Genomic DNA, 18697 nt, shown 5'->3' with positions numbered 1-18697 from the left:
GGTTGATGCCAGCAGCTGGATGACATATGATGTCCAGGGTCACACAGGAGAGATGGATGCATTCAATACACAAAACAAGGACCCACGAGAAGCAAGTATGTACAAACATAGAAACAAGGATCCGAGGATGCTGATGCTCGATAAAAGGTCACAATGTGCTGGAGTAACTCAAAGGGTCAGGCGGCATCCCTGGAGAACATGAATAGGTGACGTTTCGGGTCGGGACCCTTTGTACCACTGACTGTGCCATTCAAGACCTCTTCAATATTACAAACCAAATTATTTGTGTCGGTAGAAAGTGCAGATGCTGGTTTAAACCAAAGATAGACACAAAACCTGGGGTAACTCAGCAGGTCAGCATCTCTGGGGAAAAGGAATAGGTGGCGTTTCGAGTCTCGTCCCCGAAATATCACCTGTTGCTTTTATCCAGAGATGCTGTCCGACCTGCTGAGTTACTCCAGCCTTTTGTGTCTATCTTCAAAGCAAATTCTCTTGTGTTATTAAAATAACTTCACCAATCGCAACAAGCATTGCGAAATCTGCACTCCACCTACTCAGCTCTCCCATGCAAGCTCCTCCGCCTTCAAATCACCAGTCATGCCAAGGCCACAACCTTCTCGAGTCTGCTCAGAGAATTTGCTCATCACCTAACTCTTCCTCCTTAAAACTTCACCCTTTGGTAAGCTCTTCCTTCTTTGGCTCAGTCAACTTTTCTCACTGATTATACTCCTGTGCAGCACCCTGGGTCAGCCATTCTACCAGAGTACATTCTACCACCGCATTTTGAGATGATAAACGAACTTCGATACTTCAAGTTATTGATATATAGCAACGCAAGAGCTTTGCAGTTAATGGCATGGCGCTGCATCGTGTAATTCCCCCCCAATTCACATCACAAACAGCAATTAGGATTTTGCAAAAAATTGTAAGTTTGAGATGAGACAAGGGCTGATTAATTTCTCCAACCACAAAGAGTAACTTGAGGACTTTCTATCACATAAGGAATAGGTATTGCAGAATTTATACCAGTTGTGTCAAGCTTTTTAATAAAGGCCTCACCTTAATTTGTTTGCAAAGACTAAATGGCTGAATATTAATTTTACGGTATTGTTTTTTTATAAAAAATTAACCACAGCTGGAAAGAAGGGTCACTTTCTCAAGCGATCACTGTGTACATCCAACATCAGGTTCATCTTAGTTTTGCTCGGTCTCCCTCCTCACCAGGTGGAACTTCCATTCCTTCATGATGCAGCTCTAGAGGACTTTGGCTTCATGAAGCAGCTCCAGAGGACTTCGTTTAGACCACATTTGGAGTATTGCGTGATCGCCCCCTCGCAGGAAGGATGTGGAAGCTTTGGAGAGGCTGTGGAGGAGGTTTACCAATGCTGCCTGGATTAGAGGGTTTCAGCTACAGGGAGAGGTTGGATAGGCTTAGATTGTTTTCTCTGGAATGTTGGATATTCCACGGGAGATGTGATAGAAGTTTATAAAGTTATGAGAGGGATCGATAGGGTAGACAGTCAGAATCTTTTTACCCAGGGTGGAATTGTCCAACATTAAAGAGCATAACTATAATGTGAGAAGGGGTAAGTTTAATTGAGATGTGCGGGGCGTGTTTTTTAGAGAATGGTGGGGGCATGGAATGCATTGCCAAGGGAGGTGGCTTTTGAGAAGCCTTTGGATAGGCACATGGAAATGCAGGGAATAGTGGGATATGGATCATGTACAGGCAGACGAGATCAGTGTAACTTGGTGTCACGTTCGGCACAAACAATGCGGGTGGAAGGGCCCGTTCCTGTGCTGTGCTGTACTGTTCTATCTCTCACTCTGCCCTGAAGCATACTCTGGTAGAATGGCTGACTAGGTAATGCTGAGGAAACTAAACATCATCCACAAATCAGGAGGCCACAGAAAGTGCATTCTGAATGAGATGGGGCTAGAGGGAAAGAAGCTAGTACAGTTTGGTTCAGTATAGTTTATTGTCATGCGTACTGAGGTACAGTGAAAAGCTTTTTTGTTGCGTGCTACCCAGTCAGTGGAGAGACTATACATGATTACAATCAAGCCGCCCACAGTGTACAAATGCAGGATAAAAGGAATAACGTTTAGTGCAAATTAAATTCCAAAAATGTCAATTTAAAGATAGTCCGAGGGTCTCCAATGAGGTAGATGGTCCTCAGGACCATTCTCTAGTTGGTGATAAGATGGTTCAATTCCCTTATAAAAGGGTAGAAACTCTCCCTGAATCTGGACGTATGCATTTTCACACTTCTGTTCCTCTTGCCTGATGGGTGAGGGGAGAAGAGGGAGTGTCCAGGGTTTGACTTATCCTTGATTATGCTTGTGGCTTTGCCGAAGCAGCGTGAAGTGTAGATGGAGGCAATGGAAGGGAGGTTGGTTTGCGTGATAGTCCCAGCTGCGTCCACAATTCTCTGCAATTTCTTGCGGTCTTGGTTGGAGCTGTTCCCAAACCATGCTGTGATACAGCACGATTAAATGCTTTATATGGCGCATCTGTAGAAGTTGGTGAGAGCTGTTAGGGACGTGCCGAACTTCCTAAGCCTTCTAAAGGAAGTAGAGGTGATGGTGTATTTTCTCGGCCATTGCTACAATATGACCAGCCCAGGAGAAGTTGCTGGTTCTCTTCCTGACACAACCTGTCAAGGAACATCCATTAGCCCAAACTTTAAACGTGCAGGTGCTGCCCAGTGTTACGGTTTAGTGTTATCGGCTCTCTCAGTGTTAGCGAACATAGAACAGTACAGCACAGGAACAGGCCCTTTGGCTCACAAATGTCTGTGCCGAACATAATGCTAAAGTAACCTAATTTTCTCTGCCTACCATGATTCATATGCTTCCATTCCCAGCATATCCGTGTGCCTATTCAGACACACAGCGCCCTTTGTAAAAAAAAGGTTCTGCACAATCTCCTTTAAACTTTGCCTCTTTAACTTTAAAACAATGTCCTCTAGACATTTCCACGTTGGGAAAAAGGTTCTGTCTACTACCCTGCCTATGCCTCTCATAATTTTATATACTTCTATCAGTTCTTCCCTCAACCTCCAGCTTTCTAAAGAAATCAATCCAAGTTTGTCACACCTCCCCTTGCAGCTAATGTCAGCATTATTTAATGACTTTAGAGTGTTATCTGGGGCACCACACCCAATCCAGGAACTTGAACCACTGATCATTTCCAATTGGTGACCTTCATAATTCCAATTAGTGACCTTCATTGCTAGTGCTTATCCACCAATGTTCCAGTCTACTTCACCCACCCCAAGCCCATTGATTGAGATGCTCTTACTTTTTGTAGAGTAGGATGGCAATTACAATGCAGATGATGAAGACAACCGCCAGCACCGGGCCCACCACCCAGATGAGACCCTCTTCTCCATCGATTATAGGCTGTGGGTCAGGGTCTGCTGAGAGGATGGGGTCAGAGTACGGGCTTGCTGCAAACATCTTCTGCAATAACAACGAAAGGAACACTTAGAAATCATTAAAAACTATATGTTAAACCTGGAGGCTTTCATTAACAAATCACAGCAGAAATAAATCAGGAAGCATCTCCAGCTGCAAGTGTTTGATTTAGTTGAGTTCAGAGAAACAGGCCCTTCGTCCCATTGGGTCCAAGCCGACCAGTGATCACCCGTATACTAGTTCTGTCCTAGGTACTAGAGACAATTTACAGACGCCAATTAATCCACAAGCCTGCACGTCTTTTGCGTGTGGGAGAAAACTGGAGCACCCGGAGCAAACCCACGCGGTCACGGGGAGAACGTACAAACTTCGTAAAGAGAGCACCTATTGCCAGGATCGAACCTAGGTATCTGGCACTGTAAGACCACAACTCAACTGTTAGAGCACTGTGTCGCCCTAAAGTTATCCACTTTGGTGGCAAGAACAGGAAGGCATATTATTACCTGAATGGTGTCAAGTAAGGAAAAGGGGAAGTACAACGAGATCTGGGTGTCCTTGTACATTAGTCACTCAGGTACAGCAGGCAGTGAAGAAAGCTCATGGCATGTTGGCCCTCACAACAAGAGGAGTTAAATATAGGAATTTAAAAGGATGAGAAGAGGTCTTATTGAAACAGATAAGATTATTACGGGATTGGACAGTCTAGAGGCAGGAAATATGTTCCTGATGTTGGGGGAGTCCAGAACCAGGGGCCACAGTTTAAGATTAAGGGGTAGGCCATTTAGAAGGGAGATGAGGAAAAACTTTTTCACCCAGAGAGTTGTGACTCTGTGGAATTCGCTGCCTTCAGAAGACAGTGGAGGCCGATTCTTGATGTGTTCAAGAGAGAGTTAGATGGAGCTCTTAAAGATAGCGGAGTCAAGGGATATGGGGAGGAGGCAGGAACGGGGTACTGATTGTGAATGATCAGCCATGATCACAGTGAATGGCGGTGCTGGCTCAAAGGGCCGAATGGCCTACTCCTGCACCTATTGTCTATTGTCTAAAGTGCTGAATAATTCCAGCAGAGCTTGATACATAGTCCCTACTGTTTTAACGGCACAGTGTTCGTGCCACTAACTAGGGTCTAACTTAGGTCAAAACCTCCAGAATATCTTCCCAAATGCTGACAACAGCTGAACGGCTAAAGAGGGTTTTTTTGTGACCACATGGAGACGTGGAAAAGTCCAGGTGGTGCTGCTCTTGCTTGATGGAACACACTCAAATCGAATATTTCTGCTTCAGTAATGGTGTTACTGGAATAAAATGTTGCCCAGGGGAAATTTCACAAAAGTGCGCAAAGGTTTTCACATATATATTTCGCTTTTGGAATCTATACTCGAGATCTGAAGGGCAGGATTGTTCTTTCACTGGGACCCAGCACGTGGAGGTCACTCAAGACCCAAGGAAAGCTGCTTAAACGTGGAAAGAAATGGGAAAAAAAAACAACCTGCTTCATACAAAAGAATGGAGAGAGCGTGAAGCACATTGGCTCATAGGGCACAGTATAGAATCAAGATGGCTATTTAACCGGAACATGTGCCTGTTACTGGATGTGGAAAAAAGGCAGTGCAGGTCTGCTTTTTGGAAATAAAGGCACAAAGCAATTCACAAATTCTTTTGCAGATGAAGAAATGTACCAAACAATTAAGCTGGATTTAATAAAAAATAATTGAGCTACTCCTTAGATCAGACCAAGTATAATTATTGATAATATGAATATAAAATCAGGGAAAACATCTTTATCCAGTGAATGTAACAACATGGAGCCTGTTACAGGATGTATTGAGGTTGTTTACAGTGAAGCGGGATAAACACACATCAGGTAAAGGGACAAAGAGAGAATGGTGCAGCGGGTTTAGTTGTCACTATCTCCGTTTCGAGTGGTAGGTCCCTCTTCCCAACCAAGGAGACACCTCCAGCTAACAAAACAGTTTAAACACAGTTATATTTTTAAATGAAGCTTTTTTCAATTCTAAGGAGTAATTTATACAGAGGTTACCATTTCCAAAGGATTTTCAAAACACAAGTACAATACTTTTAATATTGGAAAAACATACCAATGAGTTACAGACAAATAAGTTGAGAACAGAGGCTGAAGAGTAGTTTAGGTTAGTTCAGTTTAGAGATATAGTGCAGAAACAGGCCCTTTGGCCCATCGAGTCTGCGCCAACCAGCGATCCCTGCACACTTACACTATCCTACACACACTAGGGATGATTTACAATTATGCCAAGCCAATTAACCTACAAAAGTGTATGTCTTTGGAGTGTGGGAGCAAACTGGAGTTCCCGAGGAATACCCACGCAGGTCACGGGGAGAGTGTACAAACTCCGCACAAATATGCACCCGTAGTCAGGTGCGAACCCGGGTCTCTGGCGCTGTAAGACAGCAACTCTACCGTTATGCCACGTGCAGCCCGTGTCTTTTGACTGTAACTCCTGACCGCCCTCACTATCTTTGAACATTTACACTTTTGCTACTAGTTGACATCATCTGTAAGTGAGGTTTCACAATTACAATGACCAGGCAAAGTGGACTGTAAGTGAGGTTTCACAATTACAATGACCAGGCCAAGTGGATGGTGTGACTTGATTAATTCAGTGTTGGCCTTATCACACTCTTGATAAGGATACTGTGGAACTTTGGGCTCTTTTTTTAATCGGTTCTGATTCTTTTTTAATCTGTTCTTGGAACTTGAAACAGGAAGGTCATAATCTTAAGTCATCATGGTCAGTATTGTTTCTCTTCATAATGTCGAGATTTCAAACAACATATGCAGGTCAGAAGCTTATCTTAATTGACATTAAGCCTTTTGAATTTAGGTCAGCTTCTGTTGTCGTGCTGGAAAATTGAGGTCAGCAATAAATCTTTTGGGCCTAGATTGTGAATATCCATCTTGGTACAAGATTATGATTTTGCTATTATCCTCTCCTAAAAGAATGAATAAGAGAGAAGGGCCATGAAAAGGAGAAGATGGTGAAAAAGAGGGGTTTGTGAGTGAGAGTGAGTGAGTGAGTGAGTGTGTGTGTATTTGTGTTGGACGCATTGTGGGGAAGGAAGGGTTAAAGTGGAACAGATGGGAGACCAATAATATCTTGAGATGAGATGTTCCCAATAAGGTGACTCACCGTTTCTGGGATGTCCAGGACGCCCAGGATGAAGAACACATATTTGTTGCCCTCCTCTAGAGGTTTGTTCTCAAACCCGCCATAAAATCGTTGGTCACCAAGAATGAACTCCTGCGGGAGAACGTCAAATGACCCAGCGATGTAGGGCTTGGTGTGGCCTAGTTGCCGGCGGGAACGGAGGCTTCTGCGTCGGCGCCTCATCAGGTCCTGGAGGAGCTGGTATAATACAAGAAGAATTTAGACAGACATGCAGATTCTGGCACAGTAATTAATGGAGCGTGGATCCACGAGGAACGGTGCAATATCCCAAATGCATCAGAACTCCAGCAGGTGGAACAGCTCTCTCAGTGTTATGGGCTGTCTCAGTGTTACAGCCCTCTCAGTATTACAGGCTGTCTCAGTGTTACAGCTCTCTCAGTGTTACATAGAAACATAGAAAATAGGTGCAGGAGTTGGCCATTCGGCCCTTCGAGCCTGCACCGCCATTCAATATGATCATGGCTGATCATCCAACTCAGTATCCCGTACCTGCCTTCTCTCCATACCCCCTGATCCCTTTAGCCACAAGGGCCACATCTAACTCCCTCTTAAATATAGCCAATGAACTGGCCTCAACTACCTTCTGTGGCAGAGAATTCCACAGATTCACCACTCTGTGTGAAAAAAAACTTTCTCATCTCGGTCCTAAAAGACTTCCCCCTTATCCTTAAACTGTGACCCCCTTGTTCCCATAGGGAACAGCACCCGTAGCCCCTCTCAGTGTTACAGCTCTCTCAGTGTTACGACCTCTCTCAGTATTACAGGCTGTCTCAGTATTACACGTTCTCTCAGTGTTATGGCCTCTCTCAGTGTTATGGCCTCTCAGTGTTACGGGCTGCCTCAGTGTTACAGCTCTCTCAGTGTTACAGCTCTCTCAGTGTTACGGCCTCTCAGTGTTACAGCCCTCTCAGAGTTACGACCTCGCTCAGTGTTATGGCCTCTCAGTGTTACAGGCTGCCTCAGTGTTACAGCTCTCTCAGTGTTACAGCTCTCTCAGTGTTACGGCCTCTCAGTGTTACAGTCTCTCTCAGTGTTACGGCCTCTCTCAGTATTATAGGCTGTCTCAGTATTACACGTTCTCTCAGTGTTACGGCCTCAGTGTTACGGCCTCTCTCAGTGTTACGGCCTCTCTCAGTGTTATGGCCTCTCAGTGTTACGGGCTCTCTCAGTGTTACAGCCCTCTCAGAGTTACGACCTCGCTCAGTGTTATGACCTCTCAGTGTTACAGGCTGCCTCAGTGTTACAGTTTCTCTCAGTGTTACAGCCTCTCTCTGTCTTACGGCCTCTCAATGTTACAGCCTCTCTCAGTGTTACGGCCTCTCTCAGTGTTACGGCCTCTCTCAGTGTTACGGCCTCTCTCAGTGTTACGGCCTCTCTCGGTATTACAGGTTCTCTCGGTCTTACAGGCTGTCTCGGTCTTACTCAGTGTTACAGTCTCTCTCAGTGTTACAGTCTCTCTCAGTGTTACGGCCTCTCTCAGTGTTACAGTCTCTCTCAGTATTACAGGTTCTGTCAGTGTTACGGCTTCTCTGTGTTATAGGTGTCATCAGTGTTATGGGCTTTCTCAGTTTCTTTCCAGTATGTTTGAGAGATGCTGTGGGAGGATTTGTGTGGATGGGTACCTGTGGGTCAGCATGGACATGATGGGCTAAATGGCCTGATCCTGTGCTATATCACTGGTTGACTCTTCTATCCGATGCTCTCCCTGGGTGTGTTGTTGCCTCCAGCAGCTCCCTTCTGGATAGACAACAGACACTAGGCAATAGGTGCAGGAGTAGGCCATTCGGCCCTTCGAGCCAGCACATAGGCAGAGAGAGGTCTGGAGGAGGAGGAAAGGTAAAGAATGCAGCTGCTGCCTGCCCTCTGGAAATGCTAAGGGACGAGGGATGACAAAGGGGAGCTTTGCTTGCTTACCTCTTCCAGATCCATCTCGTCGGGGCTGTGCCAGGTGTTGACAAACTTGCCACGAGATTTCTTCAGCGGAACCACGACAATGTAATAGGCTCTGAAACACAAGGTGGAGAGGACGTTCACCTGACAATCGAGAGCGCAGGCCACATGGAGCTCAGAAAGGCATCGTGAAGGTTATTCTGCGGTAAACATCATGATACACTAATGGTCTCAAGAGCATTAATAACTTCTTTTTCCCTGCACACTCTACAGAATGGGTTTCCATCTACGTGCAGTTGTCACCCTGAGGACAGGGATGCTCTGGGATTTCAGCTAGTTATCAAAAATCTATCAAGTACCATGTTTACAAACTGTTGCAAGAATTTCATTGTTCGGTTTTGATACAGAAGTATGACTACAATTCCATAAGTTAGTAGAACTCCTCTTCCAACAGGTAGTCTTTAATACTTTGCCAGGACTGGAAAGGTTTGAGTATGGTGGTGGGCTTCTGAGCAAGAGGTTGATCTTATCGAGACTATGAGATCAGAATAGGGTGGCACGGTGGCGCAGCGATAGAGTTACTGCCTTACATTGCCAGAGACCCGGGTTTGATCCTGACCATGGGTGCTTGTCTGTATGGAGTTTGTACGTTCTCCCTGTGACCTGCTTGGGTTTTCTCCGAGCGCTCCAGTTTCCTCCCACACTTCAAAGACATACAGGTTTGTAGGTTGATAGACAATAGGTGCAGGAGTAGGCCATTCGGCCCTTTGAGCCAGCACCGCCATTCAATGTGATCATGGCTGATCATCCACAATCAGTACCCCGTTCCTGCCTTCTCCCCATACCCCCTGACTCCGCTATCATTAAGATTGGCTTGGTATAATTGTAAATGGTCCCTTGTGTGTAGGATATTGTTAATGTGCGGGGATCACTGGTTGGCATGGATTCAGTGGGCCGAAGGGCCTGTTTCCGCGCTGTATCTCTCAACTAAACTGAACTAAACACACTGCCCAAGAGGGTGGTGATGGCAGATACTGTCACAATTTTAAAGAAGCACTTGGATGAGCACTTGAATGGCCAAGGCATGTTGCCAATGGACCAAGTGCTGGCAAATTTGGAGTTGTGTGGAAGGCAATGTGTGGAAGACTGAAGTTCACTTCAGTCCCTGTGTGGCAAGATGGTGGTGGTGAGGGATGGGGGGGTTGAGGGAGGGATAGGGAAGGAGGGATGAACACTATCGAGAATGATGGCTGTTGGAACAACAGAAACAACGAGGAAAAAGAGAGTAAATGAAAACAAATAAAGGCGGGTGAAAAATCAAAAGGGTTTAAATACACGCTTGTGAGGGAGTTAAATCAATGCCCTGCAATCCCAGCCGCCTGGCAAAAGGGGTGAATTTGAACATTTTATGAGAGGGGTTTTCTTACATGACTGGGGTCACCGTCTCCACTTCTGGCATCCGGACCAACAGGGTCCCGTCGGGCTCCACCTTCTTGATGAAGTACGGCTTGGTGCCCAGGATGGCTGGGGCAGTGCGGGCGGCCACCGTTTGCTGCAGCCCACCCACCGTGTTGCCGCGGTTCGTCAGCACGAAGGAGTACTCCTTGTCCGGTTCAAGGTTGGTGATCAGCTTCTTGGTGGCTCGCCCATCCACCTCAACCACAGACTGGCCATTTTTATACTGGATCTAGGCACATACATAGGGGAACAAAGTAGAGAAGCAAAGGCTGAGAAGATGATGACTTTAGCCCAAAAATACCAAATGAGCACGGAACTGCACCTACACCAAAGCGATCCAATTGTGAGATGTAAATAATAAAAGGACTTTATATTCTTGCCCAAACATTTATTTAATCCTGTTTTATTCCGTATTTTCCATGTATAAGTTGCAGTTCCACTTCTGGAATTATGCTACATTTTGTAACCCTCTCTTCGAGTTAAAGTCCTAAAGGTTCAAGTCCCAGCTAGAAATTCCATTCCATAATTCAGGTTAATGCTTAAAGAGAGAACTTGTGAAACACTCTGGCTGGAAGAGTTAATTTTGTGTGAAATATTGGAAGTCACAATAGTTCAGATGGATCTTAAGGAGATAATGTCCTGACTTTAGTTGCAGAAATAGAAGGCACAGTAGAGAACAGAAAATTTTAGGACCCTATAACAATTCACTGAATATCGGGGGGATTTTAATCCATATGTTTTAATTAACGGGCGGCCACGGTGACGCAGTGGTAGAGTTGCTGCCTTACAGCGCTTGCAGCGCCGGAGACCCGTGTTCGATCCCGACTACGAGTGCTGTCTGTACGGAGTTTGTATGTTCTCCCTGTGACCGTGTGGGTTTTCTCCGAGATCTTCGGTTTCCTCCCACACTCCAAAGATGTACAAGTATGTAGGTTAATTGGCTTGGTGCATGTGTAAATTGTCCCTGGTGTGTGTAGGATAGTGTTAATATGTGGGAATCGCTGGTGGGTGCGGACTCGGTGGGCCGAAGGGCCTATTTACGCACTGTATCTCTAAACTAATTTAAACTAAACTAGACTGGCCAAACCAAATGATAGTATGGGCGATGAATTCATGGAGTGTACTCAAGATGGCTTCCACTGTTTGGAATTGACCGAAAAGGCGTGAAAGTAGACAAGCAATTGCTAAATTTTCAGGAATTAGTTTAGTTTACAATGAATACATATCCCTTTAAAAATGCAAAAATCTCTTGTGCTAGTCCCTTACAATGCTCAATTCCTTGATCTTTCAAAAATGAATTCCAGAGATTCACTACCCTCCTGAGAAGAGGATTGGCAAAGATGCAGAATTCAGAATAGGAGCACTAAGATCAGGGATGGGTAGGTAGAATATCAGATTAATCTATCACAAAACATGAAAACAGATGGAAAAGCTTCTCCAAATGGAGAAATGTTTAGCAGGTTAAAGAGAGGCAATTATAGACTGGGAATTGAGAAATTATGCAAGTTAATAAAGAAATGGCAGAGAAATTGAACAAATATTTTGTGCTAGTCTTCATGGAAAAATTGAAAAATCTCTTGGAAATATCAGTAAACTACAGATCCAGAGAAAATAAAAAGCCGAAAGACATTACCATCAGTAAAACAAAAGTATTGGAGAAAGTAATGGAACTGAAAACCAGATGGTCCCAATCCAGTGATCTACACCGCAAGGTTTTGAAAGAGGTGGCAATGGAAATAGTGGATACTTTAGTTGGACTTTTCCCAAAACTATTTTCACTAATTGTCAGGTGGTAAATGTAAATCAACAATTTAAAAATTCATGGAAGGAAGGAGGAGGAAAGACACAAGTCTTATCTTGATGGAGTCTCAGTCTGTTGAATTGTTCTAGGAGCATAAATTGAAAGATGTTATTTATGCGAAAAGATTGACTAGACTGGATTGATTTTTGGAACAAGGGGATTCTTAATCAAGGCGTACAAAACTGGGAGAGGTCCAGATAGTACAGCAAGGGCCTAGTGCCCTCAGCAAAGTTAATAACAAAGGGCATACATGTAAGCCATTATCTGAACAATTAGAAGGAAATTTAGGAAAAACATCTTCACACAAAATACATTGGTTGTCTGGACCACATTGCCTGACAAGGCAGAGGAGGTAGAAACCCTCATCTTATGTAGAACATATCTATATAAATACTAGCCTTCTCCATCACTCAATGCTTTGGAAAATAAAAATTAGGGAATGCTCCTTGCTTGACTTTGTGCATTAATAGATGACATGGGCACAATGAGTCTAGATCTTTATATGAATCATCGTCTCCAAAAACAAACAAAGGGTTTGCTTGTCTTAAGGGGGGTGTTGTAAATGTGTAAATGTTAACCAGATTGCTTCTGAGGGGGGAATGAGGGGGAAGTCCAATAAAGACAGATTGAGTAGAAAGGGGTGATATTGTTCAAGTAAGAATTACAAGTGATCTTAATGTGAAATATAATTTGGATGTCTTGACAGAGTAGTAACTGAGAGACTGCTGCCCCTCATGGAGAACTCTGGAACAGGCACTCGAGAGTGGAGAGATGAGACATTTCTTCTGTCAGAAGATTGTGAATCTTTGATTCCTTTACCCAGAAGGACTCGCGATCATAACAATGCTCAATCCAGAGATGAATATGATTTTGGATTCACAAGATGTCAAGAGATGTGAGGACTGGATAGAAAGCTGGAATGTAGGTAATCAGCCATGATGTTATTGAATCGAGGTCCTGAATAAAGGACTGTAAATGGGATAGGTAGCAGATTGTGTTCATTGCTTGGAGTTCACTTTGGGCCAGAGCTTCAATGAGGTGAGTGTCAGCAGTCAAATTTCATTCTGTCTTGACTTTATCCCAAGTATGGAGGTGACTAAACTGAAAAAGCTATGAGTAGTTCCCTGGCAAGGAACGGCGTTTATATTTGATGTGATGCGAGTTAAACAACACCATCATTTCTTTTTGCAGCATCCCTAAAACAGACGGCAACTTCACAGCTTCATAATAATTCCAGACTGTTATGGATCCCATCTGCAGCGTTAATGGCACATTAGTTATGTTGCCCTTGTTTTGACCGAGCCTGCTGATCTCCCTCCCACTGTCTCCACAGTCTTTCGTCTGTTAGGATATCAATTTTCTGACGCCCATAGTCACTCTCTGTTGTGCACTTCCAGTCGTCTTATTTCATGGCTAATTACTCAAACTGATTTGGCGTCACGTCCTCTGCTCCTCTCTGGTCACACAGGCTACCCCACCCTCAATATTGCAAATACACGTACAGATAGTAATCTCAACACCTTCTCCCTACTGCGGTACGGTTCACGGTGGCATAGCGGTAGAGTTGCTGCCTTAAAAGCACCTGAGACCCGGGTTCGAATCTGACTACGGATGCTGTCTGTATGGAGTTTGTACGTTCTCCCCGTGAACCTGTGTGGGTTTTCTCCGGTTTCCTCCCACACTTCAAAGACGTTTCGGTTTGTAGGTTAATTGGCTTGGTGAAATTGTAAATTGTCCCTAGTGTGTATAGGATAGTGTGTTCGTGTATGGCCTGCTGAGTTACTCCAGCATTTTGTGAATAAATACCTTCGATTTGTACCAGCATCTGCAGTTATTTTCTTATACTACCTGTTAGTGTATGGGGATCACTAGTCGGCGTGGACTCAGTGGGCCAAAGGGCCTGTTTCCACACTATATCTTAAAACTAATCTAAACTAAAGTAGTCACTCACTACTAAGTTATCTCAGCAGGTGTTGTTCACATGAGGAAATGTACAATGAGTTGGTGACCCTCGGACTATCCTTGATTGGACTTTGCTGGCTTAACCTTGCACTAAACGTTATTCTCTTATCATGTATCTCTGCACTGTAATGGCTCGATTGTAATCATGTATTGTCTTTCTTCCGGCTGGATAGCATGCAAAAGTCTTTCACTGTACCTCACTCAGTACATGTGACAATAAACTAAACTGCAACTGAGTGTTGGTGGCACTTTAACACAGAGGTATGGCTGGCTGACTGAAATCTCTGTGGAGGGCTATCAGGATCTTTCAAACTGAGGAATGCTTTGATCCTTCAATGCCCGTTTCACATTACCCGCTCACTCAATTTAAAAAAGTCCTGGCGTTGACGACTTGATCCCTCAGATAGTTTTTACATTTTTACCAAGTCTTATAATTCCCTCCCCCTCACTTCTCTCATTCATCTTTACTGCTTTGAATCATACAAATCCTTTTCCTGACAGAACATGTTGTCAGTTTACAAGCATTAATTAAATGTTTCAGGGTTAGTCCCAACTGAAAGCAGGAGGAAAAGTTGTTGGAAATGTAGACGTTTTGACAAATTTATAAGTTCTGAAAAATTAACCTAAATTTCAACTGCCTCTCTAATCCACCAAGATAGAGCTCTTAAGGATAGCGGAGTCAGGGGGGTATGGGGAGAAGGCAGGAACGGGGTACTGATTGAGAATGATCAGCCAGGATCACATTGAATGGTGGTGCTGGCTCGAAGGGCCGAATGGCCTACTCCTGCACCTATTGTCTATTGTCTAAGATATACTACCAGAAATGTACATTGAAGTTACAGTTTAAAAGAGATAGGTAGGGCGGCACAATTTAGCAGGTAGAGCTGCTGCCTCACAGAGCCACAGATCGGAGTCTGATCCTGACCTTGTGTCCAGTATGGATGGTGTTTCACCTTCTCCCTATGACAACGTGGTTTTCCTCCGGGTGCTCCGGTTTCCTCCCACATCTCAAAGACATGAGGGTTTGTAGATTAAGTGGCCTCTGTGAAATTGTCCCTTGTTTATAGAGAGCGGATGCCAAAGTGGCATAACTTGTCGGAACACGTGATCAATGGTCGGTGTCGACTTTGTGGGCCGAAGGGCCTGCTTCCATGCTGTACCTCTAAACTAAATCTAAGCTAACCCACCAGAACATAAGTTCTGCAAATGTATATAATTAAATGAAAGTTACAGAAGAAACGAGATATAAGGAAGATGCCACGATTTATTCTAAGGACTGGTGAGAACTGAGATCTTTGGAGGCATGATCATTAAGTGGCCCCCTGTGGAATCAATAACCAGCAGTAACCTGGGCCCTTGCCTTTACTGAGAATTCGGGAGCCTTCCATCCTTCAGCAGGGTTCAGCTTTTGCCCGTTTCTGATAGCACACTGCACATTTCAGCAATTCTTCAGGCATTAAGTCTTACTTGTCATTCAGTGTTTCCAACAAAGAGGTTCAAAGACCATCTGTGAATTGTTTTCTGAGTACCCTTCACCCTCAGCAAGATGTATTCTTCAGCGTGAATTGTGGCTTTGTTCTATTCCATTTCCTTTTTACTTGGTCTTTCACAAAATGAGGCATTGGAATACCATTAGGAGGCGGTTACTACACCAATTTACCCGCAGCAAGGTAAAAAGCCTCATTCGAATGTACCATTTGGTCTAATTTGTTCTTCTTCGGGCCTCTGGGCGGAACTAGCCACAGGAGCCCTGAAGCACAATCATAACTCCCAGGACTCTGCAGGGTATGGGAGTGATCCTTCAACGAGGCATTCCCTGGGGTCTGTGTTTCGAAAACTAAAGCAGATGTGAATGAAACACAGGCACAAATGGAGTTACCTTGTATGGAATGGGAGAGTTGTAGTGCTCCGGAATCTCCCAGCTGAGCAAAACAGAGGTCTTCATGGCAAGCTTTACTCGGAAATTTTTAGGGAAAACTGCTGAAAAAGAAAGCAAATTAAAAGAAAATGCCCCAAGACAACGCAAACAGACATTAGCTTGATGTAGGGGTATCCTTAAACATGGCTAACCGGAAACACACCAGGTAATGAAGGAAATCCCCAGAGAATTTTACTTGTACATATTCAATTAAAACCTTCCATTCATTGTGCCTCATTTGAGATACCTTAACTTCATGTACAGTTGCACTACCACATACCCACCAGCAATCCAATTGATTGTCATTTGGTGATCACCAAATGGTTTCTTCCCCAACATTGTAGTACTAGATCTGCTGGATCTGCTCAGCTGGTCAATGCTTCATCTGGCAAGCTGGGCATAGAAGCAAAACCAGATGTCCATGTAACCACCATGCTTCTCTGGCTAGTAGTGGCCTGCACGTCTTCTAGAACAGCTACACTATCTGCTTATGGCTACCAGTCAGAAGTACATAACAGCAGTCGTTCCTACCTGTGTAGTTATGTTTGTAGCATGGAGCGTACAGCCCAATGAGGACCTTCTCTACTGGGTATGACCTGCTGACCCCAAATGATGACCTTACCTGCATGAGCAATGAAGCACTCTGAAGCTACCAACAGCTTGCTCTCAGCAGACCTGACATATTTTACCTTGGGATTTGACGCAGTTGACTGCAAGTAGAGTGTACCAAGCCCAAAACTGCCCCACCGCCACCCGGGATTACAAATAGATAACCCCTACCTTGATCCAGTGGCATGGTCCGATACTGAACAGCAGGACTGTAAGGGCCAGGGCCTTTATTGGTTTGTGCCCTGACTTTAATGTCATAACTGGTATCCGGTTTAAGGCCGTCCAATGTGAAGCTAGACTGGGAGGATGTGGTGGACACTTCGGTGGGACTGCTCTGGGCACCTGACTGTCTCCAGGAGACAGTGTATGAAGTGATGATGCCGTTTCTCTCTGCCAAGACTGGGGGCTGCCAGGCAAACTGAAGGGATGAGGTGGTGATATTCGCCAAGTCCAGGATCTGCGGGTAGCCTCTGGGCACGTCCTCTGGGAGAGTGAGCTGCTTGACGTCCTCCACCCCGATGCCAGCGCCGTTGCGGGCGGCCAGCCTGAACGCGTACGTGGCACCTCTGTGCAGGCTGCGCACCACGTAGTGATCCTCGTGCTCCGAGAACTCCAGGGTCGTCAGGGGCAACACATCCGTACGCCCTAACCGAAGCTGATAGCCAAGGACTGGTCCAAATGCTTCCGAAGGAGACTGCCAATCTAACACGACTGAGCTGTCTTGCATGAGACGGACTGAGAGTGTTGGTCTGTTGGGAACTGAAAGACAAAACGCAGTTTCCTTATGAAATAAAACGAGGACATTCAGCTCATCCAGCCTATGTCATCTTTCAGAACAATCTCCTTCTCCCAATAAATTTCTTTGAAATCTATCCTCTGAGTTCCTCATCTGAATACTATGAGCTTTAACATTAGACACAGTGGTGCAGGGAACATTTGCTGCCTTACAGTGCCAGAGATCCGGATTTGCTCCTGACTACAGGTGCTGTCTATACGGAGTTTGTACGTGCTACCTGTGACCTGCCTGGGTTTTCTCTGGGTGCTCTGGTTTCCTCCCACACTCCAAAGATGTACAAGTTTGTAGGTTAATTGGCTGTGGTAAAAATTGCAAAATTGTCTCTCGTATGCAGGATAGTGATAGTGCAAGGGGTGATTGATGGTCAGCGTGGACTTGGTAGACTGAAGGGACTGTTTCCACGCTGCATCTCTAAAGTCTAAAGTATCACATAAAGCTGGAGTAACTCAGCGGGTCAGGCAGCATCTCAAGAGACAAGGAATGAGTAACGTTTCGGGTCAAGACCCTTCTTCAGACCGATGTCAGGGGAGGGGGCGGGACAAAGAAAGGATGTAGTTGGAGACAGGAAGACAGTGGGAGAACTGGGAAGGGGGAGGGGAAAGAGAGGGACAGAGGAGTTATCTAAAGTTAGAGAAATCAATGTTCATACCGCTGGGGTGTAAGCTAAGTCTAAATGTTAATAAAATGGCTATCATGGCATTTCTATCAAATAAGAACTCAGCTCTGTTTCCCCATGCCATTTTCTTCAATTTGACAGGGTATGTAACATGTACCTCTTCTGTTGCCACCAGTTTTCCATCACGGACTAACTACTGCATTGAATCAGCCCTGATAGAGGTCTATCACTGAGAGCTCACAAGTTCCTTTGTAATCGCTTTTCCCAGTTTAAGCAAATTCACTTCTGAGGTAATGACAGCTGCTGGCAGGCTGTTGTCCTGATTAACAGTGCAGTTCTGTATGTAAATGTACAGCAAAGATTTTTCATTCAATTTAACGCCGCACTAAGCTCAATTTGCCTGCTGTAATTTTCACAGCTCCCTTTTCATCCGTTCCCTTAATCACTGTGGACCAGCTAAAGAGAGATTTATCAAAGTGGCAAAAACAAAATTAAGTTGCCAGTGGGTGAGAGTCATTAGACTACGAGGTGGATGGCTCGCTTTACCTTTGAAATTTAAAAGTCATTTCCGAGCAATTTAAGCCACCGGAGGAAATGAAGTGGAACACAGTTTCAGGCCACAACTCCTTAGACACAGCAACCCAATGGTAGGGCAGTGTTAGTGAGGAGGCCTGTTTAGGTCACTGGAGGATAAAATTATGACTCTCAGTGAAAACAATTACGGCTTTCAACTACATTTAGGTCGATATATGGATAGGAAGAGTTCAGAGGGATATGGGCCAAATACAGACAAATGGGACCAGCTCAGAATGCCAACTTGGCCACCATCACAAGGTAACTGAGGGCCTGTTTCCATGCTGTGTTGCTCTATGATTTGCTTCTCCAAGTTTAATCAGCAACTCTTCCCCACCTTTGTTACTGTTTCCCAAATTGAAAAACATCACAGCCTCAATTAGATCTGGAAAAGGATGAGATGGTCCTTAATCAGTTTGGGCAGCATAGCAGCAGTAGAGTTGCT

At 44.7% G+C, this 18697-nt stretch overlaps 1 protein-coding gene across 1 annotated transcript in view; it reads right to left on the bottom strand.

The window, feature by feature from the left end:
- LOC144607402 (receptor-type tyrosine-protein phosphatase delta-like) overlaps positions 1-18697 on the bottom strand; it is a 391326-nt gene that overhangs the window by 76306 nt on the left and 296323 nt on the right. Inside the window, exons 15-20 of the mRNA XM_078424233.1 lie at positions 16439-17026; positions 15620-15720; positions 9947-10206; positions 8544-8634; positions 6591-6806; positions 3305-3465 (exon numbers count right to left, since the gene is read on the bottom strand). Of these exons, the coding sequence (XP_078280359.1) occupies positions 3305-3465; positions 6591-6806; positions 8544-8634; positions 9947-10206; positions 15620-15720; positions 16439-17026 (1417 nt within the window). The remainder of the gene's footprint in view (positions 1-3304; positions 3466-6590; positions 6807-8543; positions 8635-9946; positions 10207-15619; positions 15721-16438; positions 17027-18697) is intronic.

This window comes from Rhinoraja longicauda, chromosome 28, assembly GCF_053455715.1.
Source record: "Rhinoraja longicauda isolate Sanriku21f chromosome 28, sRhiLon1.1, whole genome shotgun sequence".
Classification (NCBI taxonomy): Eukaryota; Metazoa; Chordata; class Chondrichthyes; order Rajiformes; family Arhynchobatidae; genus Rhinoraja; species Rhinoraja longicauda.
This window is presented reverse-complemented; position numbering and strand designations above follow the sequence as displayed.